Source organism: Centruroides sculpturatus, unplaced genomic scaffold, assembly GCF_000671375.1.
Source record: "Centruroides sculpturatus isolate CEXI.00-Female unplaced genomic scaffold, Cexi_2.0 scaffold195, whole genome shotgun sequence".
Lineage (NCBI taxonomy): Eukaryota > Metazoa > Arthropoda > Arachnida > Scorpiones > Buthidae > Centruroides > Centruroides sculpturatus.
Window position 1 is genome coordinate 172,707 of NW_019384511.1, and position 25,030 is coordinate 197,736.

General features: G+C 32.0%; 3 protein-coding genes across 3 annotated transcripts; all 3 read right to left on the bottom strand.

Moving 5' to 3' along the window:
- Positions 1–2,534: 2,534 nt before the first annotated feature.
- On the bottom strand, positions 2,535–11,219 carry LOC111622419 (alpha-ketoglutarate-dependent taurine dioxygenase-like). Its single transcript, XM_023364799.1, has 6 exons — positions 11,063–11,219; positions 7,564–7,693; positions 7,326–7,492; positions 6,713–6,852; positions 3,383–3,538; positions 2,535–2,914 (listed from the first exon to the last, which is right to left on the bottom strand). The coding sequence occupies exons 1-6, from the start codon at positions 11,187–11,189 to the stop codon at positions 2,726–2,728; spliced, it is 909 nt and encodes a 302-aa protein (XP_023220567.1). The 5' UTR covers positions 11,190–11,219; the 3' UTR covers positions 2,535–2,725.
- A 1,485-nt stretch (positions 11,220–12,704) lies between these two features.
- LOC111622413 lies at positions 12,705–14,507 on the bottom strand. The gene is made up of 8 exons (XM_023364791.1): positions 14,376–14,507; positions 13,706–13,747; positions 13,598–13,639; positions 13,483–13,521; positions 13,370–13,408; positions 12,974–13,018; positions 12,809–12,862; positions 12,705–12,739 (listed from the first exon to the last, which is right to left on the bottom strand). Exons 1-8 carry the CDS (start codon positions 14,419–14,421, stop codon positions 12,714–12,716), a joined length of 333 nt encoding a protein of 110 aa, XP_023220559.1. The 5' UTR covers positions 14,422–14,507; the 3' UTR covers positions 12,705–12,713.
- Positions 14,508–15,951: 1,444 nt separating this feature from the next.
- On the bottom strand, positions 15,952–20,969 carry LOC111622406. Its single transcript, XM_023364782.1, has 6 exons — positions 20,817–20,969; positions 19,209–19,466; positions 19,015–19,134; positions 18,421–18,942; positions 18,272–18,344; positions 15,952–16,468 (listed from the first exon to the last, which is right to left on the bottom strand). The coding sequence occupies exons 1-6, from the start codon at positions 20,848–20,850 to the stop codon at positions 16,312–16,314; spliced, it is 1,164 nt and encodes a 387-aa protein (XP_023220550.1). The 5' UTR covers positions 20,851–20,969; the 3' UTR covers positions 15,952–16,311.
- Positions 20,970–25,030: the final 4,061 nt, after the last annotated feature.

Genomic DNA, 25,030 nt, shown 5'->3' on the forward strand with positions numbered 1-25,030 from the left:
GTCGGCAAATTTAAATTTTTACCAGTGCTGTGGTGCTGCAATCTTTGGCTATGCCTTGGGCTACTCAAATATTTTACGTTTTTGATACTAAATTGACTTCTGAAGTATAATTTTTTATTGTTTTTATATTTTTCAATATATTTATTTTGTTTGTACAAAATAAAAAAATAACTTTTAATGATACAATAGTCTTTGTTAGGCTTAACATCAACGAAAATTCAACATGAAGCAACACGCAACGGAGAAAAATTTCAACATGGGATAGATTAATATATTTTTTCATACAAAATTGGTTATCCGAAATATCGATTTTCCGAACAAACCCAGTCCCCAATTGATTCGGATAATCGACGCTCTACTGTAGTTTTGAAAGCACATGAAATGCAACCTCTGTTCATGTCAGTTTGATATCCCCATTACAGACTATGCAACACTGTATATAAACTGTAAATAAATACTCATTTTAATAAATGTCATTTTTGTATAGAGTTCTATTTTCTTAATTGTTGGTTTGTTTAGAAAAGATATTGTCTATGATTATCTAATTACATTTTACTGCATCTTACTGGATATTTGGGCAACTGAAAATCTACATACAATACACTGGGTGCTTCTTCATTCCCAAAAATCACTATGTGGTGCAGATTTATAATAGCATATATTGTTGGCCTTTCTTTTTTGAGGAAGTCAGTCCTCAAGGCCCTGTCACCTGTTCTATCAATAGCCATCAATATGAATCTCTTTTGAAAACATTATACTAACACTGCAGCAGCATCAGTATCTGGATAACATTATTTTCCTGAAAAATGGTGCTCCACTGCATGCTGCAACACCAGTGAAGCAGCTCAGCTACTTTGCAGGCATTTTGGAAACAGAATAAATCAGCTGCCATTTTCTTCTAGCATATTCAGCAGACCTGAATCCATGTGATTTTTGGCTTTAGGATCATTAAAAAAATGTTGTGTTTAATTTGTAATGTGTCTACATTACAAATTTAATGAAACTGACATTTTGACATTTTGCAGAATACCTGTGAAGCAATGGAATTTTTTATTTATTGTGTGAACCGCCGGGGAGGGTGTAGGTCTCCCGATCCGGCAACAGGTCGTTAAACCCTTCTCACTGGTCAGGATGGATTAAAATTTTACCGTTCCCGCAGTAACGGGATTAAATGTTTCGGGTCGAGTGGCGGAGGGAGGAGTGCGTCGGTAAGATGACAGGCGATACACGAGCAAACGAGGACACCAATTTAACAAGATGATAACGATTTATTAGCTACATAGATACAATAACTAATTAATTACAATAGCTAATTTCAAAGGGAAAAATCTGAATCCCTGAACCGCGAAGGACTGAGAGAGAGTTCACAAAAATAAGTTCCATACCTCTTTATGTCTTTGAATATTCTTAAGGAAAAAGGTTTTGATATCCAACGATGTGGTAGGATTAGGATAATACTTTTTCTTCAGGACACAATATTCTTAGGACACAGTTGTAAAAGTGACGGCAAATGAATGACTCCCCCGAGAAGGGGAAGGAAGGGGTTTTATAAGTTCGGCGTGGGAGAATGGTCATGTGACCAATTGTTGTGAGGTAAAAGGTACGCAGATGGGTCAGAGTTGTTCCCGGGCTCATGCTAACTATCAACTTAGCAGTTGGAATGTGGGATTAGTTTCGAATTGAACGGATGTTTATGTCAAACATAAACGAAAAGTTGTTTTTTTCCCCGTTAGGTTTCACTTTAAGTTAAAGGAAAATTTAATTAGATTTTAAGCAAATATGGGACAATTAATCGACAAATAGTCGACAAAAATTCCAGATTTCACATTCGTATACTGGCATGATGAAGTGCCAGTATACAATTTTGTTTTGATATCCCCATTACAGACTATGCAACACTGTATATAAACTGTAAATAAATACTCATTTTAATAAATGTCATTTTTGTAGATAGTCCAAACCAAACGGCTCATGTATTTGTAAAATCTAAGTGACTTGTACAACATGGAATTCATATAACACGGAATTATCTACCATGTTATAGGAGGATCTACTGTATAATCACCGTTTACATTTTGTAAGAATTTATCGGGTTTCTAAAACGTGAATGTATATTGATTTCGTTTTAGTTGCTGAGAAGCAAGGTTAATACTGCACATGCAGAGTTTGTTTGTACAAATTTAGAATAAAAATGTGTATTTTAAATATCATTCAATCCTCAAAAATGGTCAGAAAGTTTGAATTTAGTTTTAAGTAATTGCTACTTATTAGGAAGCCGAAGCTGTCCTTTTTAAGGACAAAAATGTTCCTGAGATAAATTTGAACAGCTAGCTACCTGAAATAAGCATTTAATGTAGATAATGTTGATTATCTGAAAGATTGCCCACCCCTATACTAGATACTAATATATGTTAATAATATACAAGCTAGTAATATAACTTAATTTGTAGTTTATTCATTAGAATTTGTGTGATAAATAATTTCAGTTCATGCAAGAAAATACTAAAATACAAACTATTTTAAACAAATTATAGAACAAGCTTTCGATAGCTATAATTTATATATTAAGAATTACATAATTTCTTTCTATAATTAGCTTATTTTTGCTTTATATCTTCCATCAAAAGCATATGCTATGGAATTTGTAACTTTTTTAAATATCTGGTTACTATACAATGCATAAATCAATATTGCAAATTCTGAGCTTTTTTACACTTTAAGAACATTATCTACATTTCCCACATGTACAAACTACACTCTGGATAGAATATTCCTTTGTGGGTGTTGACTTCCCTTTCACTGTTGTTCGGTGCATCACCCTCAGTCCAACTTCGGATATGGGAAACTGAGTTTGTGGACTTGCCTCGTGTCCCACTGCCAGATTGTCAGATATGATGAAGTCTCCCTGTGTCCACTAAATCAAAATATAATGAAATTTAAATTATATATTGTTTTTACATAAATTCATAAATTTGAGTTTTGTTGATCACCTCTGTTTAGGTGATTTATAATTGTAAACAAACATCTAACAACTTCAGATTGATTTAAATAAGTTAGACCAGAATCTCACAAAAGTGGGAGAAAAAGGTCATATCAGAAATAAAGGGCATCATATTTTGTCAATGATGGTGACTATACACCCATGTGTGAGATATATTCCTGCACAAAGACGAAGTGTCACTTGTGTGAGCCAAAAACACACAGTTGGCTGCAGAGAGATTTTGGCATTTTCATGTGTCTAACATCAAAATAGAGGTCTGTTTCCCATTAAAAGTCCTCCCAAGAATGGGCATTTTGCCCATGTTTTACATTGCCTTATCCCATTCTCAAATCCATATTACAAGTAATATAAAAGATTATGAAATCATTAATAGTATCTCACTTTATGAGAATATTGAAGAGCTCCATCATTCTTCACACATTCTCTGTATATTTCTTTCAGTATCTGCACAGTTTCTTCTTCGCTCGTCATTGTGCATTTATCTGTTTTGTAATTCCAAACAAAACTTTCTGTCATTCCGAGATGAAAGCACAGTACCTAATAAAATTAAAATTATCTTAATTAATTGTTGATACCTATAATTAAAAACATAGAAGATGAGGCAGTTTTTGTCAACTCAACTCAATGTATAACTTATGTAATCAAATGAAACAAGACACGTGATTGCAGTACAGCATAATGCTTGACTCATTGCGTGTGACATTCATGAATACAAGAAATGGGTGGTCCTTTGTTCCATACTGGCAAATGTAAGTGTTTAGACATGAAATCAACACAGACGAAACTACTAGTCTTCTGATTACCATACATGCAGTTAAATGTTGCCAAATCAATGGCTGACTTGACAAAAACCACTCCATCTGTATTTAACCTTAGTTACACAAGGAGAAAGTCATGATGATGTATATGTGCACATTTTCAAGCTTTTCAAACATATAAACATCAGATTATATTACAATTTTAAATATAATAGTTTTGGATATGTTAAAAACTTAATTTATACTTTATAGCATATATAGTTTTCCTAATTTACAGTAATATAGTTTTGAATTTTCAGTTCTCTGATTCTGTTTCACTTCAAGACACAAAAATTCCCTAATACAATTATATATGGGCTTTCTGAACCATTCTCAGGAGTGACAGAAGCATGGATTTTTTTCATTATACCACTCTGAACTCTTGCTAGCTCCCAACCAATTAAAACTAAGTTGATTAAAATTAAATTATGTAAGATGTTAATAATAATTCAAGTATATATATTTACCTTTTAATAAATTCCAACTCCAATATGTACAGTACAGTACATTTTGGAGTAATACTAGATCTCATGATTGGAAAATGACTTGGAAAAGAGAATAGCAAAGTGTATTACTCCAACTGAAGAGGGGGAAAAAATACCTAAAACGTACATATTAGAGTTGAACTTTTTTCGTTTTATTTTTTAATAAATTCCAAGTCAAGTTTCCTAAAAAGTGTGGTGTGACAAGTCCTAAACTAATAGCCAAATACATAGTTATATAAGAATAAAATATATTATGTGCTAACAAACTAAACTTTTTCACATAATACAATTCAACTTTATATTAACTTTAAATAATTTTTAGCTTTTAAGTCAACTGTTTTTTAACATAATTAAGACATTGTGCTACTTTATCATATCGTGATAGAATTGAAGTGGAGCCAGAAGGAAGAAGTAATCCCTGCACCTGTTAGGCACAGAAAACATGATTCTTGTACAGTACCCAATGGACACAGAGAGGTGAATTTGGCACTTGCCTATGTAAAAGAGGCTAACTTCGTACCTGCAGGCATGGGAGATATGAACCTTGCACTGGACATGATCGAAGAACAAAGCATTCGATGGTGATTGCTTTGTTCTTGTTGTCTAATACTATTTTTATTTTTGACCTTTTATCTAATACTGTTTTTATTTTCTGTTTAAATTCTGTTAGGTGCACTCGTCACATCAGAGGCATGGACATTATCACTGTAATATCTTTGTATATCAAAAACAAAGTCATGGATTCATATTTCTATTTTCCTCTTTCCTGGCTCTGATATACAGTATATAACAGAGAGATTTTACTCACTATTAGAATTTACAATTTTTTATAAAATCCATCCCTATTCTCAAAATTAACCTTTTTCCCATTTTATAACAACAGACACACAAACAGATGTTCCATCTGTTTGTGTTAAAAATGTAAACAGTTTTTTTTAATGAACAAACAGATGTTCCATCTGTTTGTTCATTAAACAGATGTTCCATCTGTTTGTTCATTAAAAAAAACTCTCTACATTTTTAATGTAAGTAAAATATCATAACAAATAGCACTATCAGAATTTTAGATGTTTCTGGGAAAGTTAGGCAATTTGTTGCTGGATATTTTACTCTTTAAATAACAAAATTGGCCTTATCTGTTAAAAACGAAATTGGTCAATTGAAAAGTTGTTAACTAGTTTTGCTATACAAGTTCCCTAAGTAGTCTGAGGGGTAAAAACAATTTAGTCATCACCAAAAAGAGATGGAGTGAGTTTTCAGAACTTACAGTTAAATGGATCCACATTATATTTCTGGATTCCTCGTCTAAATTAATGGAAAATGGAGAAGTTTTATCAAAATCAATCCATTAAATTTTGAGAACAAACTCAATTTTATAAGCCCATACAAGATGTGCTAGTAACCATGAAAACATTGCACAACAAAGTCACACGATTCGTGCGATATTGCTTTCACGAGAGACCTCATCACAATCACGAGATGACCTCATATCTCAAAAACAAAGTCATGAATTTTTTCCATTTTTTTTATTGCATTTTTGGATTCCATATTGCAATTAATGGAAAATGGCAAAGTTTAATCTAAATATATCAAACAGATTTTGAGAACTATACAATTCTGTACGCCTCATAGAAGCTTTGCTAATGCTCTACTTATTGGATATATAAGCACTAAGTTTTGGCACTCTGTAGGACTTATCACACACTATAGAGGCAGTAGGAGAAATCACACATAGATCAATAGACACTTGATATTTATTGCAACAATGGTATACATTTGGACATTTATTCATGTACTTCAACCGAGAACTATTTTAAGATTCATTTTCATCAAATTCACTTAACTCACTACTATGTACCCCACTAAATATGCTCTTTGAATCTAAAATCCACTTACAGAAATAATAGCATTCATGTGATTCCATAATCCCCATATTAAGAAGCTTCATGAGTGTTTAGAAGATTCTTAATATTGACCTTTTTTATCCTCTTATATATGTGAAAATTGTGTCAATGAATTAACATTACTTGAAAGCCAATTTTTGTCCCACTTGAGTAATTGTGGAGGAAAAGTTAACTGAAAATACATATGAAATTTCAAACATTTTGGGTAAAATTCTAATCTTCCTAAGTTTTCCTAGCTTAAAGGGGTAAAGCATGTGATTTTCTTTCCTCCTTCATCATTGGTCATGTATATATCTCCATTTGAAACTACAGTAGAAAGGATACATGACAGTTTGTAAACAAAAAGCAAATTAGAGGCTATTTTTCATATTATATATGGGCCTGTTTGGTATACAAACTTATTACATAACGGTAGAGCTTGCAATGAGTAATATTATAGTGTTAGTTCAGTATCATAAATTTGAAGCATCCATTTAAAAATAAGCTCCTCATATATTCAAATAACTTAATAATATAAAGAATTACCTTCTTTTTAGTAATAGGATGAGAATAAATTAATGGATGAATTATTCCTTCTCTACGATCACTAACCATCCATAATCTTTCCCATCTCTGCCTCTGCGGACAGGTCAGACCTTCTATTAATTCAGTAAGGGGCAGAAATACTACATTATAAAACATTAAATATCAGTTAGCATAAAACACATTTGAACCACACATCAATTTAAAAAGTTATCATAAAAATAATGGATACATTCCGACGCATTAGTCTCATCCACAGCTGATGCACTGGTGAACAATTTAATAAGTTTTACCAGAATGTTAGACAATCTTACAAGATGGTGGAAGCAAATTGCACTATAATAACATTTGCCAGCTTATTTTATCAAAATAACTTTCAGTTAATACAGATAGACAGTTAAAATGGTGTTAATAATATATCTGTGGAAGCAGCATTGTTTCATCAGGGCTTGCCAAAGTGCATTGGTTTGTGCACTGATAAATATGTCAGTGAATATTAGAACACATTTCAGTACATCACAATTCACCAATGGACTGTTTGATGCATACTGGAACATATCCATTAATTAATTAACATGCAAAGAAAAACTTTAAATATTTATAAATTAAGACAAACCCGTATCTCCTGACTTCGGAACTGAAACTATATGATAAAGAGAATATGAAAATGGATTTCTCATGAAACTTCCATCAATATGCCAACCAGTACGTCCCACGTTAGTACAGCCTTCAGAAGGGACATTAGAGACGCGAAACACATCAGGATCTGGAGATTTTAAATGCCTGAAAGATTAACACAATTTAATTGATCATTCCGACTTCATAAAACAAACCTAAAAATTAAATTTATTTACTTATAAAATGTTGATTCCAACTCTCCAAACCACTTACTAATTTCCACTTGTCGTCTACCTTCGATGATTCCTTGATCTCGAAATACTAGTATGCGGTGCTTTGTTACATCATCTTTAATTTGTTTAATTACTACAAAGAAATTTTTATAAAGTTCAAAATAAAGTTAAGAATTTAATTATTTAAATCATTTTTTAATGGTTGATCATCTGCTTTCCAACTTCTTGGTTAAAACCTTCCAGAGTAATGATTTTGAAAGACTGGCATGTCAGTTGTAACTCTCCTGGATCACTAATTATATGCATCCTATGTCTTTAAGATACTGTGGACTGCTAGAAAATTAAGCATATACAGTGGAACCCCGGTTAACGAACGTCCTGGTTAACGACCAAATCGATTAACGAACTTTTATTTTGCAAAAATTTTGTCTCGGATAACGAATGTAACGGTATTTTGTGTCATATTTTAGTTGGTGTTAGGCATGCGCAAGTTAAGCATTGCTTTTCCGAGTGTTTATGCTATACTTCTTTTTTCAGTTTTGTGATTTATATATTTAATCAATATGGCATCAAAGAAAGAAAAAAGTCATAGTAGAAATAGAAAACGACAACGCAATATAAACGACAATGCGCTATCGCATTTGAGAAAAATTTTGATTAAAAGAGTAAGACAATCAACTTTAGATCAATTTCTTGTTGCTTACGGAAAGAGTTTGTTTCTTTGTTAAATTATGGCAACGCAACACTTGGGTGATCTGACTAGGGGGGATGCCTTCTGGGAGGTGTTTTTAAGGGAAACTGGCCCTATTTAGGCGTTACAGACGTGGAGAAATCCCGGAAAACTCCACGTGGCCAGCCCGTCTGAGCGAGGTGCGAACCCACAAACGAACTCCCCGTGTTCAAGGTACGAAGACCACTTAGCCACTGGTAGGTTTTTTTTACCGAAAGAGACTTCGACTTGAAGAATCTTCCGATGAAGTGCTACCTGTTATTTTTTTGGAGGGGATTCCTCTTCTAAGCATTAAGGTTCGTATATCTCTACTTTTCTGCCACCAACTACAACAAATGAAGGTATGTAGAGTGCTATTTTATTAAACAAAGTTTACATGTTTGTTGCTGTAATGATAGATACTATGTTTTTCTGGATTTTCATCAAAGAAAATTACTGTATATTACAAATAAAATGACAAAAATTTCAATGACTAGAACAGATTAATTGCATTTGCATTAATTTCTACGGGAAAAATTGCTTCGGTTAACGAACTATTCAGTTAACGAACGGAGTCGCGGAACGGATTAAGTTCGTTAACTGGGGTTCCACTGTATTATATATGAACTGATGTTCATGCATGATACTACTGACAATTGCATCTTTTATAGAAGCTGTGGCTATGTAAGCAATGAGCTAAACATCATCATAGAACAGATTGATCACCAACACTGCAAATGCAATGTATGCAATATGTGGTTATTCAATAAGACTAACAACTGCAGGAATTTTAAGTCCACTTTCATAATACTGTCCAACTTAAGTGATACTGAACCTTCAGGAACTGCAAAATCAATACATGTGCATCATTAATTCATCAGTTCTGAAATGTAAGATAATACAGTACCTTTACTACTATGGTGATCAATCAGTCACCATAGTAGTGAAGGTACTGTGGTAAGGGTGTCACAGCCTACCATTTTGAAGGTACTAAGGTCCAAGTCTTGTTAAGGTCAGATCTCCCATTTCATCCATGGATTAGGAGATCTGACTCAGATATGTTGGAATGTACCTCATTGCCTTGTAACTACTCTGTGGGTTTGGAAAAATTTATGATGTATATGAACAAAAAGACCCTCACAAATTGCTTATAAGCACTTGAAAGGGTCTTTTTAGGTACTAAGCTGCTCTTAGGTAACTAAAAGAGTAGCATTTTCACCACAAGCTAAAAGAGTAGCAACACCACAGCCTACTGTGCATCCTAACCTTGTGAGGATGCACTATAGGCTGTGGTGTTGAAAATGCTACTATAGGTCATGGCATCATCCCATTTAAGGTGGAATTTTACAATCCTACAACCTAGTCTACGTCATACATACTTCCACTCCTGTACAAGATCTTGTTCATGAAAAATATGTGTTGTTTTAAATTTGCATATACAGTCAACCCTCCTATAAGATATAGATACGTTCCAATTTATTAGGAATCCGATTTCTTACAAGTCGTTCCAATCACAGCCCGACATGTGTCAAGTTTACGGACTACGGCTGATTGAAAGGTTTTCTTCCATAAAATTAATCGATTCTACACTAATTCGATTCAACATTTCCAAAATACGTATATTTTTTCATAGTTTTATAGGAATCGTAATTATAGGGACTGTAATTATAGGGGGGTCGACTGTAGATGTGCTCAATTATATGGAGTTCATTACTGCACATGCATGGCAGTATAATTTGATTGCATTTTAATTAAATTTTTGTGGAGATTGTAGTTTTTATTCGTGATTTTTTTCAAGTAAATTACAATTATAGATATCTGTTGGCATATTTGCACAACTGTAGACCTTGTTATACTGTTGCATGGTGAATAAAAGGAATTAGGCTCAGACAAGAAGATTTCTTCTTGAAATTTGGTCTTTTGCTTTCCGGTAGTATTTGTGGGAAGTGTAATAGGAGGCAATCCTCGAAGCCTCAAGTGGATCCGAAACATCCTGTTTATCGTCGTCGTGAGTTACTTGCCTTTTTTTTACTTATTCACAGTTTTAAGTTTTGCCTGTTTGACTGTTTATGGAGTACTTGATGTTGTATAGTTTTAGGGAGGTGTGGAGGTTCGCTCCACTTGAGTGCTGAGGTGCGAGTGATAGCAAGCCTAGATAACACTGGACAATAGACAATAGTACTGGTACATGGAAGAAACTGGAGACAAATATCTTGTGAAGGGTTGCATATAAAACTATGGTTCCTTTTGACTTTTTTGCTTCTACAAAGAGGGTCTACAATTCTGGGATGGGAAACCCCTCATTCAGTTCACATGTACTGCATGGAGAGAGCTCGGAGGGTACTCTCATTCGTGTGCTTTACCTTCTTTTTTCCTAGGTCTCGTACGTAGACTGGAAGTAGTGATGTATGAGGTCGTATAGATTGTAAACTACAATCGTATTTCATAATTATAATTCCATATATTATAACTCTAATGCAATAGCTTTAGGTAGACAATTTATACAAAATATTTCACAAATTTCCGCTAGAGGGTGACGAGTAGTTTGTTTCGACCGCTCTATTTTCCCTTGCAGCAGCTAGTGATTATAGTTTTGGGCAATAATTTTACTTTTCCTGATCAAATTTGATTTTTTCATAGTTTATTACGCAAATCTAACCCGCAAAGGTAACTATTCATCGTTACATGCGATAAATAAGACTTGCTATTTCTAAAATAAGATCGCCTGACAATTACGACACCAGCTTACGAATCAACTTTAGAACCGCGCACAGAAATGACTTGAAAACGAACCTTCAGCAGGTGGATCAACGTTTAAATCTATTCCTCTTACTTCCGCGCCTAATTTTAAAGGAGACAACGAGTAGAAACTCATGGATTTTGTCAATCTTCTACTACTTATGGAACGAGCAGACTTCATTCACATATGGAGCAACTTAGATACTTCCTGGCGGAGATTTATGAGTTAAATAATTCATTTATAATTTTAAAATACAATTAAGTTTTATTAATACTTTTATAATTTTATATATTTGTATTTTCTGAATTAATTAGTGAAATAAACATGATAATAATATAAAATAATGCTCGTATACAAAAATTATATTAAAAAAGTACAATTATTTGCGCCATTGCTAATGAGTAAGAAATGCATACGGAACATTAAACATTATCGTTACTGATGCACAGAAACATAGAAAATGTAATTTTCTATTTTCTTATTTTGATTTTTTGTTTTTTATTGATTAAAATTACGTCATGTTTATAATTTTGAAACAGCTGATCACGTGATCTGAGTTTAAATCCAATCGGAGACAGCGGGATGGCCGAGCGGATAAAGTTGCAGTTTACCGTTCTGGGAACCCAGAATCGAATCCAAGAATTTTTGAAAATGGTCCTCCGGATATGTCGGGACCCGTCCCTCCACTCAGTCGATCCGTCGTGGCCCTAAACAAACCCATAATAGGCTTGCTAAAAATAGCATTCTAAGGTCCACAGAGCGGTTAAGAGTTGAAAAAATTTGCACGTATAAACATACTTATGATAGGCTGGCCATACTCACAATAGGGAGTAAGCCCGGATTACTTGTGGTTTTAAGTAAATCCATAGGTGTCTCTCGAAGGACGAGAAACTGGTACCTGTTATATATTATATTTGGATATACTGGTACCTAAACTGGTACCAATTAATATATTATATTTGAATATAATATATAATTGAAATAAGAAAACACGGAAAAGTCCACGTGACTAGCTAGTTAGTGAAGCGAGAACTCGTGACTGTATACTTGTTTTAAACTCTTTCCGCCCAGTGCGTACCAAGAGAGCCTCTTTTTTTGCAAGCCCATTATGGGTACGGCCAGGCCTATAATGGGGCGACCGGTTGGTGAGGGACGGGGCCGGACAGAACACCCCCGAAAAATTCCTGGGGATTATTCGACCCGTCCGGATTCGTCTGGATTCGATTCTGGGTCCCCCAGAGCGGTAGGCTGCCATCATGACCGTTCTGCCGTCCGTGACTGTCTACTATTGCTCACTGGTTTTATTCACTTGCAATGGGCTGAATTAGAGTGGTTCATAGAAGAGGTGGTTTTAGGGGGTTCACAGGTGCAGATGCATCCACTTTATGGGAGTTACCCGAGTAAAGTAAGATACCTGATGTAGTAAGAAATTTTGTAAGGCATATTGTTTCTTTTCTGCAACCTCTTCTAAATGTTTCCGGATTGAATATTAGTTCATAGTAATTAATTAAACAATTAAATGTTTTGAATATTAATGTTTTTATTATTTTTTAATATTATTTTAATAATATTACATTCTATTGTAGACATGTAAAATTAATGATTTTTTTCCGAAAATTTCCGTTCCTGAAAAATAATATTAAAATTTCAGTTATAAAATAAATTGGAAACATAAAATATTTTTTTCTACACATACCGAAGTTTTCAGTCATCAGAAAATGTCCACCATGCTGAAAATTTTATGTAATTTTTTAATTAAAATGGATAGCCTACAATTTAAAATAAATTAATATTTTTACCTTTTTTAGTGGGTAGTAGATTCTCGACTGTGAAGTTGTCTTCTTCTTCGACTTCTAAATTTCAACATAAAAGAATTTTTAAAAGTAATTTTATATTTGAATATAATATACAATTGAAGTAATTAAAGTTTCTTCTTTATAGATGTAAATGTAGATGTTTCGTACCATTACTATCGTCTTGCATCAATTTTGACTTTTTGGTCCACCACGCTGAAAAAGAAAAATTTAAATTGATTCTCAAGATTTTTCATACTAAATAAATGCGACAAAGGTTCTAATTGAAGAAATTTGCCCAAAAGTTTAGTTCAAAACGTTAAAAAATGCTATTCGTTTTGATGTTGCAACTGGCAGTATCTTCATGCAAAATCTTCAAGTAATAACACTAATTATGCTAATTACTTGAGAGTCTGATTTGCAATGAGATTAAATAAGTTAAATGAGAAAGGAAGAGGAAATAATTAGGGAATTAAACTTGAAATCCTTCCTAACAAACACGAGTTTCTCGTTTATTGAGCATCTTTCTTCAATGGCACCTCTTAACAAAAAACTAAATGAATTTACTATTTCGTTTGGATTTCGATGTTTCCTTATTAAATTCCGCTTTGCAATAAAGTAAATTATGATTTTAAGATTTATTTAAATTATTTTTTCCATATTATTTTTTTTAAACTTACAAAATGGCTTATTTTCATAAGCTCTCTTCGTCCACCAAGCTAATGGAGTGAATGAATGCTTTGAATTTTAATTTGTAAAGATAAATTAAACAATTTATATAGAATATTTACTCACAGTTTCTCTTACCTAAACCATGTTTCCATGTAGAAATCGGCTCTGTTTAATGATAAACATAGAAGATATTAATATATATTATGTAGAAAAGTATTAAATCATACTCACCTTCTTCATCATCTGTATCAATGTACTGCTTCATCCAGTGCGCTGGATTAAACAAAATGTTCCAATTAATTAAAAATTAAATTAATGATTAAAAGTAACCTTTTGTAAAATTTTTTAAATAAAATTCCAAAATTAAATGTCTCTATAAAGTTAAGTAGATAGATATGTAGATTCGGACATTTTCCCCACTCTTTTCGCTCTTTTAGCACTAAAATGTCAAGCCCATTATGGGTTCGGACAGCCCCACAATAACGCGACCTAGTGGTGAGGGATTGGGCCTGATAGATCCATTTAGACCATCCCTGAAAAATTTCTAGGTTTTGACCCGTCCGAATTCAATCCTGGGTCCTTTAGAGTAGTGGGCTGACACACTAACAGCTCAGCCATCTGGTAGATTTAGAATAGTAATGAAGGAATTAACAAAGAAGAAAATTATATTTATAGGAAATAAATATATATTTTAGTAAAAATATGAACTAATTAAAGAGTTTAAGCTTAAATTACTAAATTAAAAATCATGTTTTGAATTTTAATAAAGAGAAAAAGGGTTTCTCTACCTATAAAACCTTTCCAAGTCCCACTAAAATAACCTGTAAAGTTTTATAAAGAGTAGAAACATTGCACATCCCCCACTACACTAGAAAACTGGAGTCTATAATCAAAAACATACCTTGACAAGCAGAAAACAATAGAAAAAGTAGAATAATTCTCTTCATTTTCGTGTATTCGAAGAGAGGAGAAGACAGTTACCACCAACTACTAAACATGTCTGGTCCTATTTATACATCCACCCTCATCTAACCATTTGGGAGAGTTAAGACGAGTCGTCTTATTTTGGTGCTAGTTGATTTGTCAGGGGGCACAAGAGAACGACACTCATTTCATTCGGGATTAACTACACAAAATCGACATTAATGAAACCAGGTTAATGTCATAAGAAAGTATTTTTTTCTCGTCTACCTCCTTCCGTCACCCAAAGGTTCTGCTGAAAGAAAATAATATATTTTCTAATTTTCTATTATTTGTAACAGATTTCCTGGAGAAAATAACCTGTAATAAACGACAAATTAATTTTCTGCAATTTGGATTTGCGAGTTTGCAATTATTTCCAAAGAGAAAGTAAATGTGAGTTGGTGTGACGTTCATCGATTTATTGTAGACAAAGGGGAATTAAGTGATCAGTTGGAGGAAATTTTTTTCTCGTGTGGATAAATGAATGATTTTGTATTGAAAATAATTAAATATATAATTTTTTTCTCTTCATTTATATATAATAATTTAATTAAACTTAATATTTAAAAGTTGTCTAATTACTTGAAATCTCAGGAGTAATTTGGAGGTACTTCACAGCAAACCCTTCTCCCAGTTAAAAATTGTTCTACAGAAATTATAAATTATTTAAATAAATTAACTATACTGTATTTAATTTAATTATAATGAAGTTAGCGGAGATTAGATACGTAAAATTTAATTAGAATTAAGTGAATTAGTGAAGCTAAACTGGACTCGATTTAAATGAGGTAAAGAAATTTAAATACGCCAAACTGTGCGGAAATTAAATAAAATACTTATATAACTTTAAATGTAATTCATGGATGACATTTTTTAAAAAATAAAATATTCGCATACTTTCATATAAAGTACTAAAATTTTTGTTAAAATGCAATTAAATAGGAGCTGCCCATAAATTACATATAGCAGATACAGCTTGGGGGCACGCAGGCAATCGTTACCATGTGTTACATTTATAAAAACATTACGTAATACAAGGTCTTAACACTCGAGAAACAGAATGATTCATTTGTTTCTGAAGCGTAGTATATAACACTGCTTTGTAGGTCACACATAACGTTCGATACGTCATGCAATGTATTATTGCTTAGTACAATTAAGGGGTGATCAGGTAATTACGTAATTTTGGAGGTGGGTATATGAGACAGCATTAAAGATGGAATGGTAGTTGGAAAATATAAAAGTAACTGTTACGTAATTAATGAACGACACCCATGACTGTATAAAATGACAGATATTTTTGTTGGCCACGGAAAAACGCCATTTAAGTACCCACAAGGTGGAAAATTAAAATTCCATATGACAAGAGGACGGTTGTACATTAGGCAGGCAGTGTAGCTTTACAAAATGTATGGAAACAGAAACTATGACGTTTGATGATTATTCTTGGTATAAACTTGAATGTACCCATAAAAATTAAGAAAAATACAAGAAAATGCATTAAACATATATTTTTTATTCAAATAAAGCGAACTTCACTAATTACAATCAATGGAATTAAAAAGCAGAATAATAAGTTCATTATATCAATGCATACAGAAAAAGCTAAACACACTATCTTTCTTTAAGATAGTAAAATTCATTATAAATGTATTTTTTTGTAATAAAATTTTATTTTATATAAATATTTATAATCAGAAATAAAGTGCTCCGTTATAGTTTGGATAATAAAATATGAGCAGGACTTTTTAACTCATAAGATAAAATGAAGAGTTAAAACACAGAGAACCAAGGAACATAGCAAACTCTTCACGCTAAAAAGTAATTCGTCTGCCGTTATATGAAATAATTTATAAAATAAAGAACAAGTTCTTCTATAAAGGTTGCGAGTTCAAAGTGTGAAGACTTTCAGAAAGAACTTGGTATGTTTCTCCAGAAGATTGATAGTTGAAGGCACGGCGAATGATCGATGGATCCGAGCAGGAAGGACATGCTCCTAGGGAATTTCTGAATCCGTAACTATAATTGTAGCTGCAGTTATAAAATAAAAGCTTTGTAAATTCTGGCGCTTCAAAATTTATGATAAAAAAGGTTTAGTAAATAAGAAATAAGAAAAATAATAAAGTAAAAATATATTTTTGATAATTGAAGTGTGTATATGCAACTCACACCCTACACAGATCTTACTACATTCGTTCATGCATTACAAACCATTTAACATGCAGTCGGATGAGTTCGATTCAATAGATATGTGAGCGCGATTCAATTATTGTAACCATTGAATATTGATCATTAATAAGTTCTTTAATGTAATAAAAATTTAGAACATCCTTATCTATGAAAAATGTTTGGTTTATTTGGCTACTACATAGCGACAGGTGGGCGATCTACCAACGGGAGATGGCCCCCAAAAGGTCTTTTTATGAAAAACTGACCGCTAACGGATTTCTTCACATTTGGAATACCATTTAGGTGTTAAAACGTGAAAAAGTCACTGAAAACTTTACGTGGGTTTGTGCCAGTCCATGGCGAGGCGTGAACCCACGACTATAGGTGCAAGGGCTTTTATCCACTCAGGCCACTAGCAGGCTCCTATGAGTAAGGATTGGTAGTATTAGGCATCATCACTAGGTAAAATCTCTTTAAAATTCAATGATTGGGTTTTGTTAATCAATTACAGGTAACCCCCGTATAACACGGCACTTCTATAGCACGGATTCGCTCTAACACGGTTCGAGAATTGGTACCATCCCCCGTATAACACGGTACTTTTATAGCACGGATTCACTCTGACACGGTTCGAGAATTGGGTAAAACCCTCGTACAACAGGAAATGTAATAAATTTTTACATACTTAAGTAATAATAGTTCACGAAAATTATTATTTTCGTGAACTATTAGTACTTAAGTATGTAAATTTTCTCTTCTCGCCTTCTGTCGATACACGTGGTCCTTCTCGAAACTTGTTTCAATGTTGCCAGATCGCGACGCTTCTGCTTCTGATGTTGCCGAATGTTTTTCCCTTATTCCATACTTGCTTTATTCTTCATAAGTGCTTAGCACCATATAAGGAAATTTATAAAGACCTTTTAACTAGAAGCAAGCAATCTAAAATTACATACATTTTGCAAAAGGTAAAGCATGGATCTGAAGATAATGCAGAAAAATGCTCAGAGGATAAGGATAACTTGCCAAAAAGAAAACGCTCTCGGTTAATTAATAGTGTTTTTAGTGATGACGAAGAAAACATTGTTTAATTTATATTAATATGTATCACTTAAAAAATTTTTAATGAAGATATTTATCTTAATTATGAAAATATACTAGCATGTTTTTTAATTTTTGGAACCTAAACCTCCTTTTCGTATTAGTTCTTTGTTTCGTTTAACACGGATTCGCATAACACGGCAATTTTTTGGAACGTAACTACCGTGTTATACGGGGGTTACCTGTATATGTGTTGCTGAAAAAAGATACTCTTCTAATGTTTGTCATAATCATCATCTATGTCATCAATATTTAGATCTTATGCAAGGACAGCATCTTAACAGTTAAATCTATGAAGATTAACATGGTTAATAATGAAAATAGTGGAAATAAGATATAATTAATATCTATTAATACACACTTGTTATTATATTTTACAAGTCAATTATAAACTAATATTTATATAAACAATGTTTTAGATCCTCATATGTATGAAACTTGAAACAAGAAAAATGCAATTCTTAAAATTACTTGTACTGTTTCTAATCATGCTAAATATTCCTTATTTATTACTTCAACTGTTAAATTTATTAAATCGTGCAATAATATAAATTCAGAAATACTCACAAATATGGAGATGGATATCTGCAATAAAGACGGGAATAATAACTCTCTGGATAATAAAATGGTGGAGGATTAGCTGCAATAGGAAAAATTAGTTAAATTAATTCTAAGACAAATACATACGACAATAAGATATTATTTTAGCATCAAACCTAAATGATAATAGCTTGTAGCAGGTGTATATACTCTAGGTTGTACGAGACATTCGGAATTTATAGAATGAAATGGGAATCTTGATGTTCCATCTGCATCTATCCGTCCGCCATTGACAAGAGGAATGTCGTTTAATGGAGCAGAGAGCTTACAGTCTCTACTTAATTCCGCTTGAGACTCGTGAATCTTTGTGTGAGCGGTAGTTTCAGTCTTCTCAATTTTCTTATTGCCTATTTGGTTGGGTTGAAAGATATAAAGATGCTGCTGAGGATCAATCATTGCGTATTTTCCATCTACAGATACAAGAGAATGCGGCTGTTCTTGAAAATTTCGAGTTTGTTCTCTTTGTTGGGTTTGTATTAAAATTTTGCTTTCCAACAAAGTTTGCTGGTTAATCAATGGAACAGAATTGAGAGTGGAAGATGAATTTTGAATTCCGGATCTTCCGGACATTATGGATGATGGCAAAGTGTGTATATGTGGAGCTGGTTTATCTTGCTTTTGATGTAGCCATTTTTTGTCTGTAATATAACTTAAGTAATTGAAAATTCATATAATAATTTATAAAAAATCCAAAAACACATTCACCTTACCCAATTTTTCTACAGCAATTCTTTTATCTTCATTGGTTTCCCTCATTTGTTTGCTTTTCTGCCTCTCTTCCTTCATTTGCTGTTTGCGCTTTCTAGCAACAAATGGATTGTACTGGTAGTCTACCAGTAAGAATGTTATTAATTACCTAATTTAGTCAAATATACTAATATACAAGGATAATATATATATTTACCTGGATATTTCAGACGATGCTCATATTCGCAAATTTTGGCTTTCTCGAAGTATTCTTCTTTCTGCTCTTTTGAAAGCATCCTCCAAGCGTTTCCTAAGCGGATGCTGATCATTTTGTTGCTTTCCGTTGGGTTTTGTTCTGAAAACTTCTTCCTATAATCTTGAGAAAATAAGAGAAAAGCATTGGGAGGTCGTGGGATCTTCACAGGTCGACTTGTCAGACAGTCTTCAGAAACAACGTCAATTTCTAATGAGTCTTCTATAAATAAAATTATCATCCAATTTAAATGTTTAATTACAATAGCACGAGTGGTCTGATGCATACTCTGAGACGATCTGAGTGTGCGTAAGATCACTTATTACATCGAAAACTTCTTGGGTGCATATTAAGGTAAATGTTCCCCTCCTGAGACCATGGAAACTCTTTCTACTTTGTTCTACTTGAAAGATGCTGTGAATTGAGGATTTAATGTTTTCTTTCATAATATACAAAAGAATGTAGGAGATAGAATTTCCTTCATCACAAACTAAATTTACTATATTGAGCTTAGGAAAACTACAAAGGCTCGTTTTATGATGGTTTATAAGCAGTGACATGACATGAAGAGAGCAGGTATGGAGCCTGGGGTGAAGCCTCTTCACTGGCTCCTTTAGCCATATTTTTCTTTTTTTGAAACAACGAAATAGTAAAATATTTATGTATTAATAAAAAACAATCTTATATATTTTATTTTCTATTATTAAAAATAACATTAATTTTATAGGGATAAGAACAATTTCGATTTCCAAAATTTTCTTTGGATCCGGCGAAAAATTCCCAGCTCTCCTTCCACTATGGCCCTGTTTATAAAGGATGCAATTGAATAACAGAGATCCGATTTATATATTATATTCATAACATATTAAATTTATACACTCGAAAACATTTATAACGTATAACTTATCGATTTTTATGATAACAACTTTAACATTATATAAAAGAAAAAATTCGTTGAGATTCAAATCTGTGACGAACAAAAATTCGAAATTTTCGCTGACAAAGAACTTAACAACAATAAAAATATATGTTTCAACATAGTAACAATTCTTTCTATCTTAAGAATTAACTCACAATTAAAAATAATGGTAAAATTTCGTTTAGAAATTTCAAAATATACTACAATACAGAATTTATGACGATCTTTGGAATCCATAGATGCGAGCTCCTCTTTGGATCTCGAACTATTAACATAATTATGGATTCTGACGAATATCCATGATGAAATCCACAGGATTCTTAAAACTCTTTCATTGATCCCAATATACTGCTATAAATTCAACGAACTTCCACGGAATCCACAGACGAATTCTTTGGATTCAGTGGTGCAATCCATATTTTTAAATAAAAATTTTGAAGTTTTCTAGTTGTTACACTCGACGTAACGATGGAAAATAATGATACTATATTCTAATCGAATGCAGCAAATCATATTTAAGTTAAAACAATCTAAACATTGTGGTACGAAGAGCAGAATTTTGTTACAGGCGAGTGAAAGAATGGATTTCGTGACGTATACAGATTAAAAAGTACTTTATAAAGAAGGAATGTGCAATAAAATCAATAACTTACCGTCAATAACTAATGCTTCTTTCTCGCCCTCCATCTTCGAAGAAAAACGAACGTTTGTTACGTCAATTGTTACGTAGGTAGAATCGAATCCGTTAAAATTCAAATTTATTAATTTCACTTTCGTTAAACGGTTAACTCGTGACGTCACTCAAGCGTATCGAAATTTCGAGAATTAAAAAATAATTTTAAAATTTTAAATTTATTCTATTTATCATTTTCACGTTTTTTAAAAATATTTCTAATATTCGAAATTTTAAAAAAATCACGTGATGCAGCATCATCGTGTTTGAATAACGTGGAATAGTTTATTTAATTTAAGAAGATAATTTGTGATTAAAAATTCAGAAATTTTGAATAAATTATTTAATAAAGTATGGATTCATTAATATTTTAAAATAAGTTAACAGATGATTAGATGTAGATTATTAGAGTAGCGACACACGAGTCATCGCCACCATGTTTTGTCGATTGTCATCATGTAGCCTATGGGTTTACAGTAAGAAATGACGATTATTTCAGTTTAAAAAAGCATATTATTCGTTTTTTATTCAAGAATATGACGGATAGATGAATCTTACAAGTTCGATAAGTTTTAAATCTCTAGCATTAGTATTTTTAAATAAAAAAATTAATTTTGTTTACTTATTAGAAAAACTTCTCGATCGAAAGTCCAAACGTTATTTTAAAGCAAACGTAAGAAATCAGTCTGTAATTAATGAAATAGATACTCGGCTTGTCAAAACTACTACTGTGTTTACTAATTTGACAGGATTTAATGTTGGAATATATAACGTACGCGTGCTTTTGCAACATGCAAAGGTAAAGCTGGGTGTTGTCCTGACGTAACTCTTCTCTCTCCCGGCAAAGCTTTTAAGGGTTTTATTATTAATAGTTTTTGTATTTTTATTTAACGTCCCGTTTTTATACTGTAAAAACTATCCATTTTTTTTCTTTAAATAAAATAAAGTTACGGTAGTTTCTTCTTACACTCGCTGGGGTAAAGATGTGTTTCTTTTCTTTGTTAGTTTTTTTATTTCACTACGTAAAACTTTTAACATTAAGGCTATTATATTGAAGTACTTTAATATAATAATCAACCAAATAAAACTGATCACATTTGTATCTATATTGCATTATTGTATTATAAAAAGTAACTTAATAATTACACAAGTTCATAGTAATAAAGCGTTTCAAGACCAAAAGGCTATGCAGATAAAATATAAAAATTTATTACTGGTAAATGAACATTACATTTTTATTTGTAACAGGTCAATATGTTATTACATCAATAATCAAAGTAGTGTTGGAGAATATGGGGATAGAATATGGCTAATTTTGTACCTTACTTATGAATTTACTTGCATATGGATTTGTTAACTTTTTAATATCTCTTTTGCTTTTTATTTTGAACATGAAAGATATCAATCTTGTCATAATGTTTTCTTTTAATTTATGGCAATCTGGAATATGGTCATTTTTTTATATTTCAATATATTTGTTAAAGTTTTCCAAATACAATTTTATTATATCAATGTTTTGATTTTCCACCACATTATAATATTGGTGGAAAATATCTTCCATATTAAAAACATATCAAAACTTTTATTATTACAAAAAACATGGAATTTTTAAAAAAATTTTTAATTTTAACTAATTTTGAATTTTCTAATAGAGGACTTTCTTTGGATCCTATTGATGTAATACATTTGTTACAGATTTTTGAGGTTTGATTTATACTTGTTATTAAATAACCGGATATATTATGTAATGAGTTCATTTCTGCATTGTTTAGAGGCATATTTTTAGCTTCAAAATATTCTAGTATAACAACTTTATCATATTCTTTTATGGGTTCTTTTATTGCATCAAGAAATTTTGATAAAAACTCTCTGTCATCATCATCATCATCATCATCATCATCATCATCATCATCATCATCATCATCATCATCATAACTCCCTTTTGACACATTTTTTAAATATTGAGATACTGAAATTAATTTTAAATTGTTCTTAAACTGGAGTTCTTAAACGTCTATAAATGTTGAAGGTATTTCAAGATTTGTTGATGGTGTAACAGTAGTAGTATTTACAGTACTGAAGAAGTAACTTGCAGTTTTTACTTGTTTTATAACAGTCGAAGATCTTCCTTTTGGTGGTTTTCTGTGAATAATTTGTTTTATGAATGAAAACAAAGTTGGAATGGCATTATGCTTTAATTTCTTCTTCCCATCAAGTTTCACTTTTTCCCACATTCGTGGTTCAATTTGAACTTCACACAAACGAGAATTATTTGTAGGTTTCCAATTTTCTCGGCGCACTTTTTTATCCCAAATTTTTCTCCGAACAGGATCTCTTGAAACCATTTCACAATACATCCTTTTACAGAAGAATTAGAACAACCAAAAGCTGAATATACAGGCATTATTTCAGTGATATCTGTATAATAAAATTAAAGGGTATATTCTAAAACTGGATTCAAAATGACTTTTAAGACACTTTTAATGCATTCAGCAGAATACGGCGAAACCTCGCTTAATGAACATAATTCGTTCCAGAAGCTTACTCGTAATGCGAAACACTCGTTTAGCGAAACAAATTTTCTCAAAGAAATTAATGTAAAATATAATGCGTTCCATGCCGAAAAAATACTCAAATAGCATATTTACTTGCGTATAAGACGAGGTTTTTATTCATTTTTTACTGCTTCAAAAACCTAGTTAGTCTTATATGCGCGAGCGAAGGATCCTTTGCATTTTTGCAATAATTTTTGTGAACCGCGTATAGTTCATGCTGCTATTATAGTAGAGTGCTATCGAGGTCAAAGTGAATGTCGCTTTTAGAGATGATCCGAAAATAGCTAGTCACTTAGAAATGATTATAAATGTAGTTATTTCATATTTGTTAAATCGGTATTTTTAATGAATTTTCATGGTACATTCTGAATCATTAAAAATAAACATTTTCTTGTCAACTGTATTATAATCTTTTGGTTTTGCTACATGGGTACCAGGTGCGTGGAAAATCAATTCAAAAGTTTGAAAAACTGATAGTCATTCAGGAAATACTGCATTTTATAAATTCATTCGACGGATCAGAGGACGATGCTTTGTGGCGTAAAAGTGAAAAAGAGGAGAATTTGTAACGAAGCTTCCGAGGGCGAGTCCGAGTAGAGAAAAGATGATAGCATCAAGAAAACATGGTTGTTTGCCTTAATACGTGCATTTGATGATAATTTATTTGTGATTAAACGAAATAAAATTAGAACTGTATTAATAAATCTAATTTTTTTTATTTTGATCTTTCAAGTCACACCTTGTCCTGTATGCAAGATCGTCTTATACGCGAGTAAATTCGATATTTTACGTATAATGTTTATTCAAAGAAAATTATACAATATACATTGTCAAGGAGCGTGAATAATCATCTTTTCTTCTAGCATGGAATGAACCAATCTGGAATGCAAATTCCATTTGCAGAAAACAAAACATCACAGATAATAGTAATATGGAGCATGCGCACAATCCGGGACTTTCCCTCTCCTTGTCACTGGTTATGCGAAACTTCGCTCGTTAAGAGAGTCATTTAAAAATGATTTGCTTGTTATGCGAGGTGCTCGTTAAGCGAGGTTCCACTGTAACAATACAGTATAAAAGTACTAGTATGTAAAAGAATCATTTGTATAATGAATTTTTATATGCTTTCTAAATTGTATTAGCTTTACAAATTATATTTAAAATAATCAAATATTAACAAATAAATGCTGCAAATGTTGCCTTTCAATAAGCTCCAAAGTACTAGTGTGTCTTTGTATTGTTATTGTACAAGATGTATTAAAGAATTCTTACAAGTAATAGAATTAAATTTGTTTTGAGCAGGATAATAAACTACTTTTTTAGGTACTACAGTACATGTAAATGTTTAATTTTATTGTTGAATTTACTAATTGTAGCTGTATATTCGTTCAGTGAATGGTTGTCTCTTTAATCCGAAAATATTTCTCTCGGTAGACTATCTTACAGCAAGTCAAGTCAATAAAAGAGTTTATTGACCTGACTTGCTGTAAGATAGTCTACCGAGAGAAATATTTTCGGATTAAAGAGACAACCATTCACTTTAATTTTATTATAAATAATACTTTTCTATAGCAATATTTTTATATGTTTAAGCTTTGTAAGTATTTCTCTTTCATCTGTATAATTTATTATGTTAGAA

Bases quoted from the DNA above. Each gene is read 5' to 3' on its own strand.
- LOC111622419 (XM_023364799.1), bottom strand. From the start codon at position 11,189: ATGAAGTCTGCTCGTTCCATAAGTAGTAGAAGATTGACAAAATCCATG. The intron at 6,853-7,325 runs GTTTGTCTTAAT...TTTATAATGTAG, and splicing joins TCCGAAGTCAGGAGATACGG to TATTTCTGCCCCTTACTGAA. The intron at 2,915-3,382 runs GTGAGATACTAT...ATTTTGATTTAG, and splicing joins CTCTTCAATATTCTCATAAA to TGGACACAGGGAGACTTCAT.
- LOC111622413 (XM_023364791.1), bottom strand. From the start codon at position 14,421: ATGAAGAGAATTATTCTACTTTTTCTATTGTTTTCTGCTTGTCAAG. The intron at 13,748-14,375 runs GTATGTTTTTGA...TGTTTAATCCAG, and splicing joins ATTGTTTTCTGCTTGTCAAG to CGCACTGGATGAAGCAGTAC. The intron at 13,640-13,705 runs GTGAGTATGATT...ATCATTAAACAG, and splicing joins TGATACAGATGATGAAGAAG to AGCCGATTTCTACATGGAAA.
- LOC111622406 (XM_023364782.1), bottom strand. From the start codon at position 20,850: ATGGAGGGCGAGAAAGAAGCATTAGTTATTGACG. The intron at 19,467-20,816 runs GTAAGTTATTGA...TTTTATTTATAG, and splicing joins AGAAGCATTAGTTATTGACG to AAGACTCATTAGAAATTGAC. The intron at 18,943-19,014 runs GTAAGGTGAATG...GTTATATTACAG, and splicing joins AATTGCTGTAGAAAAATTGG to ACAAAAAATGGCTACATCAA.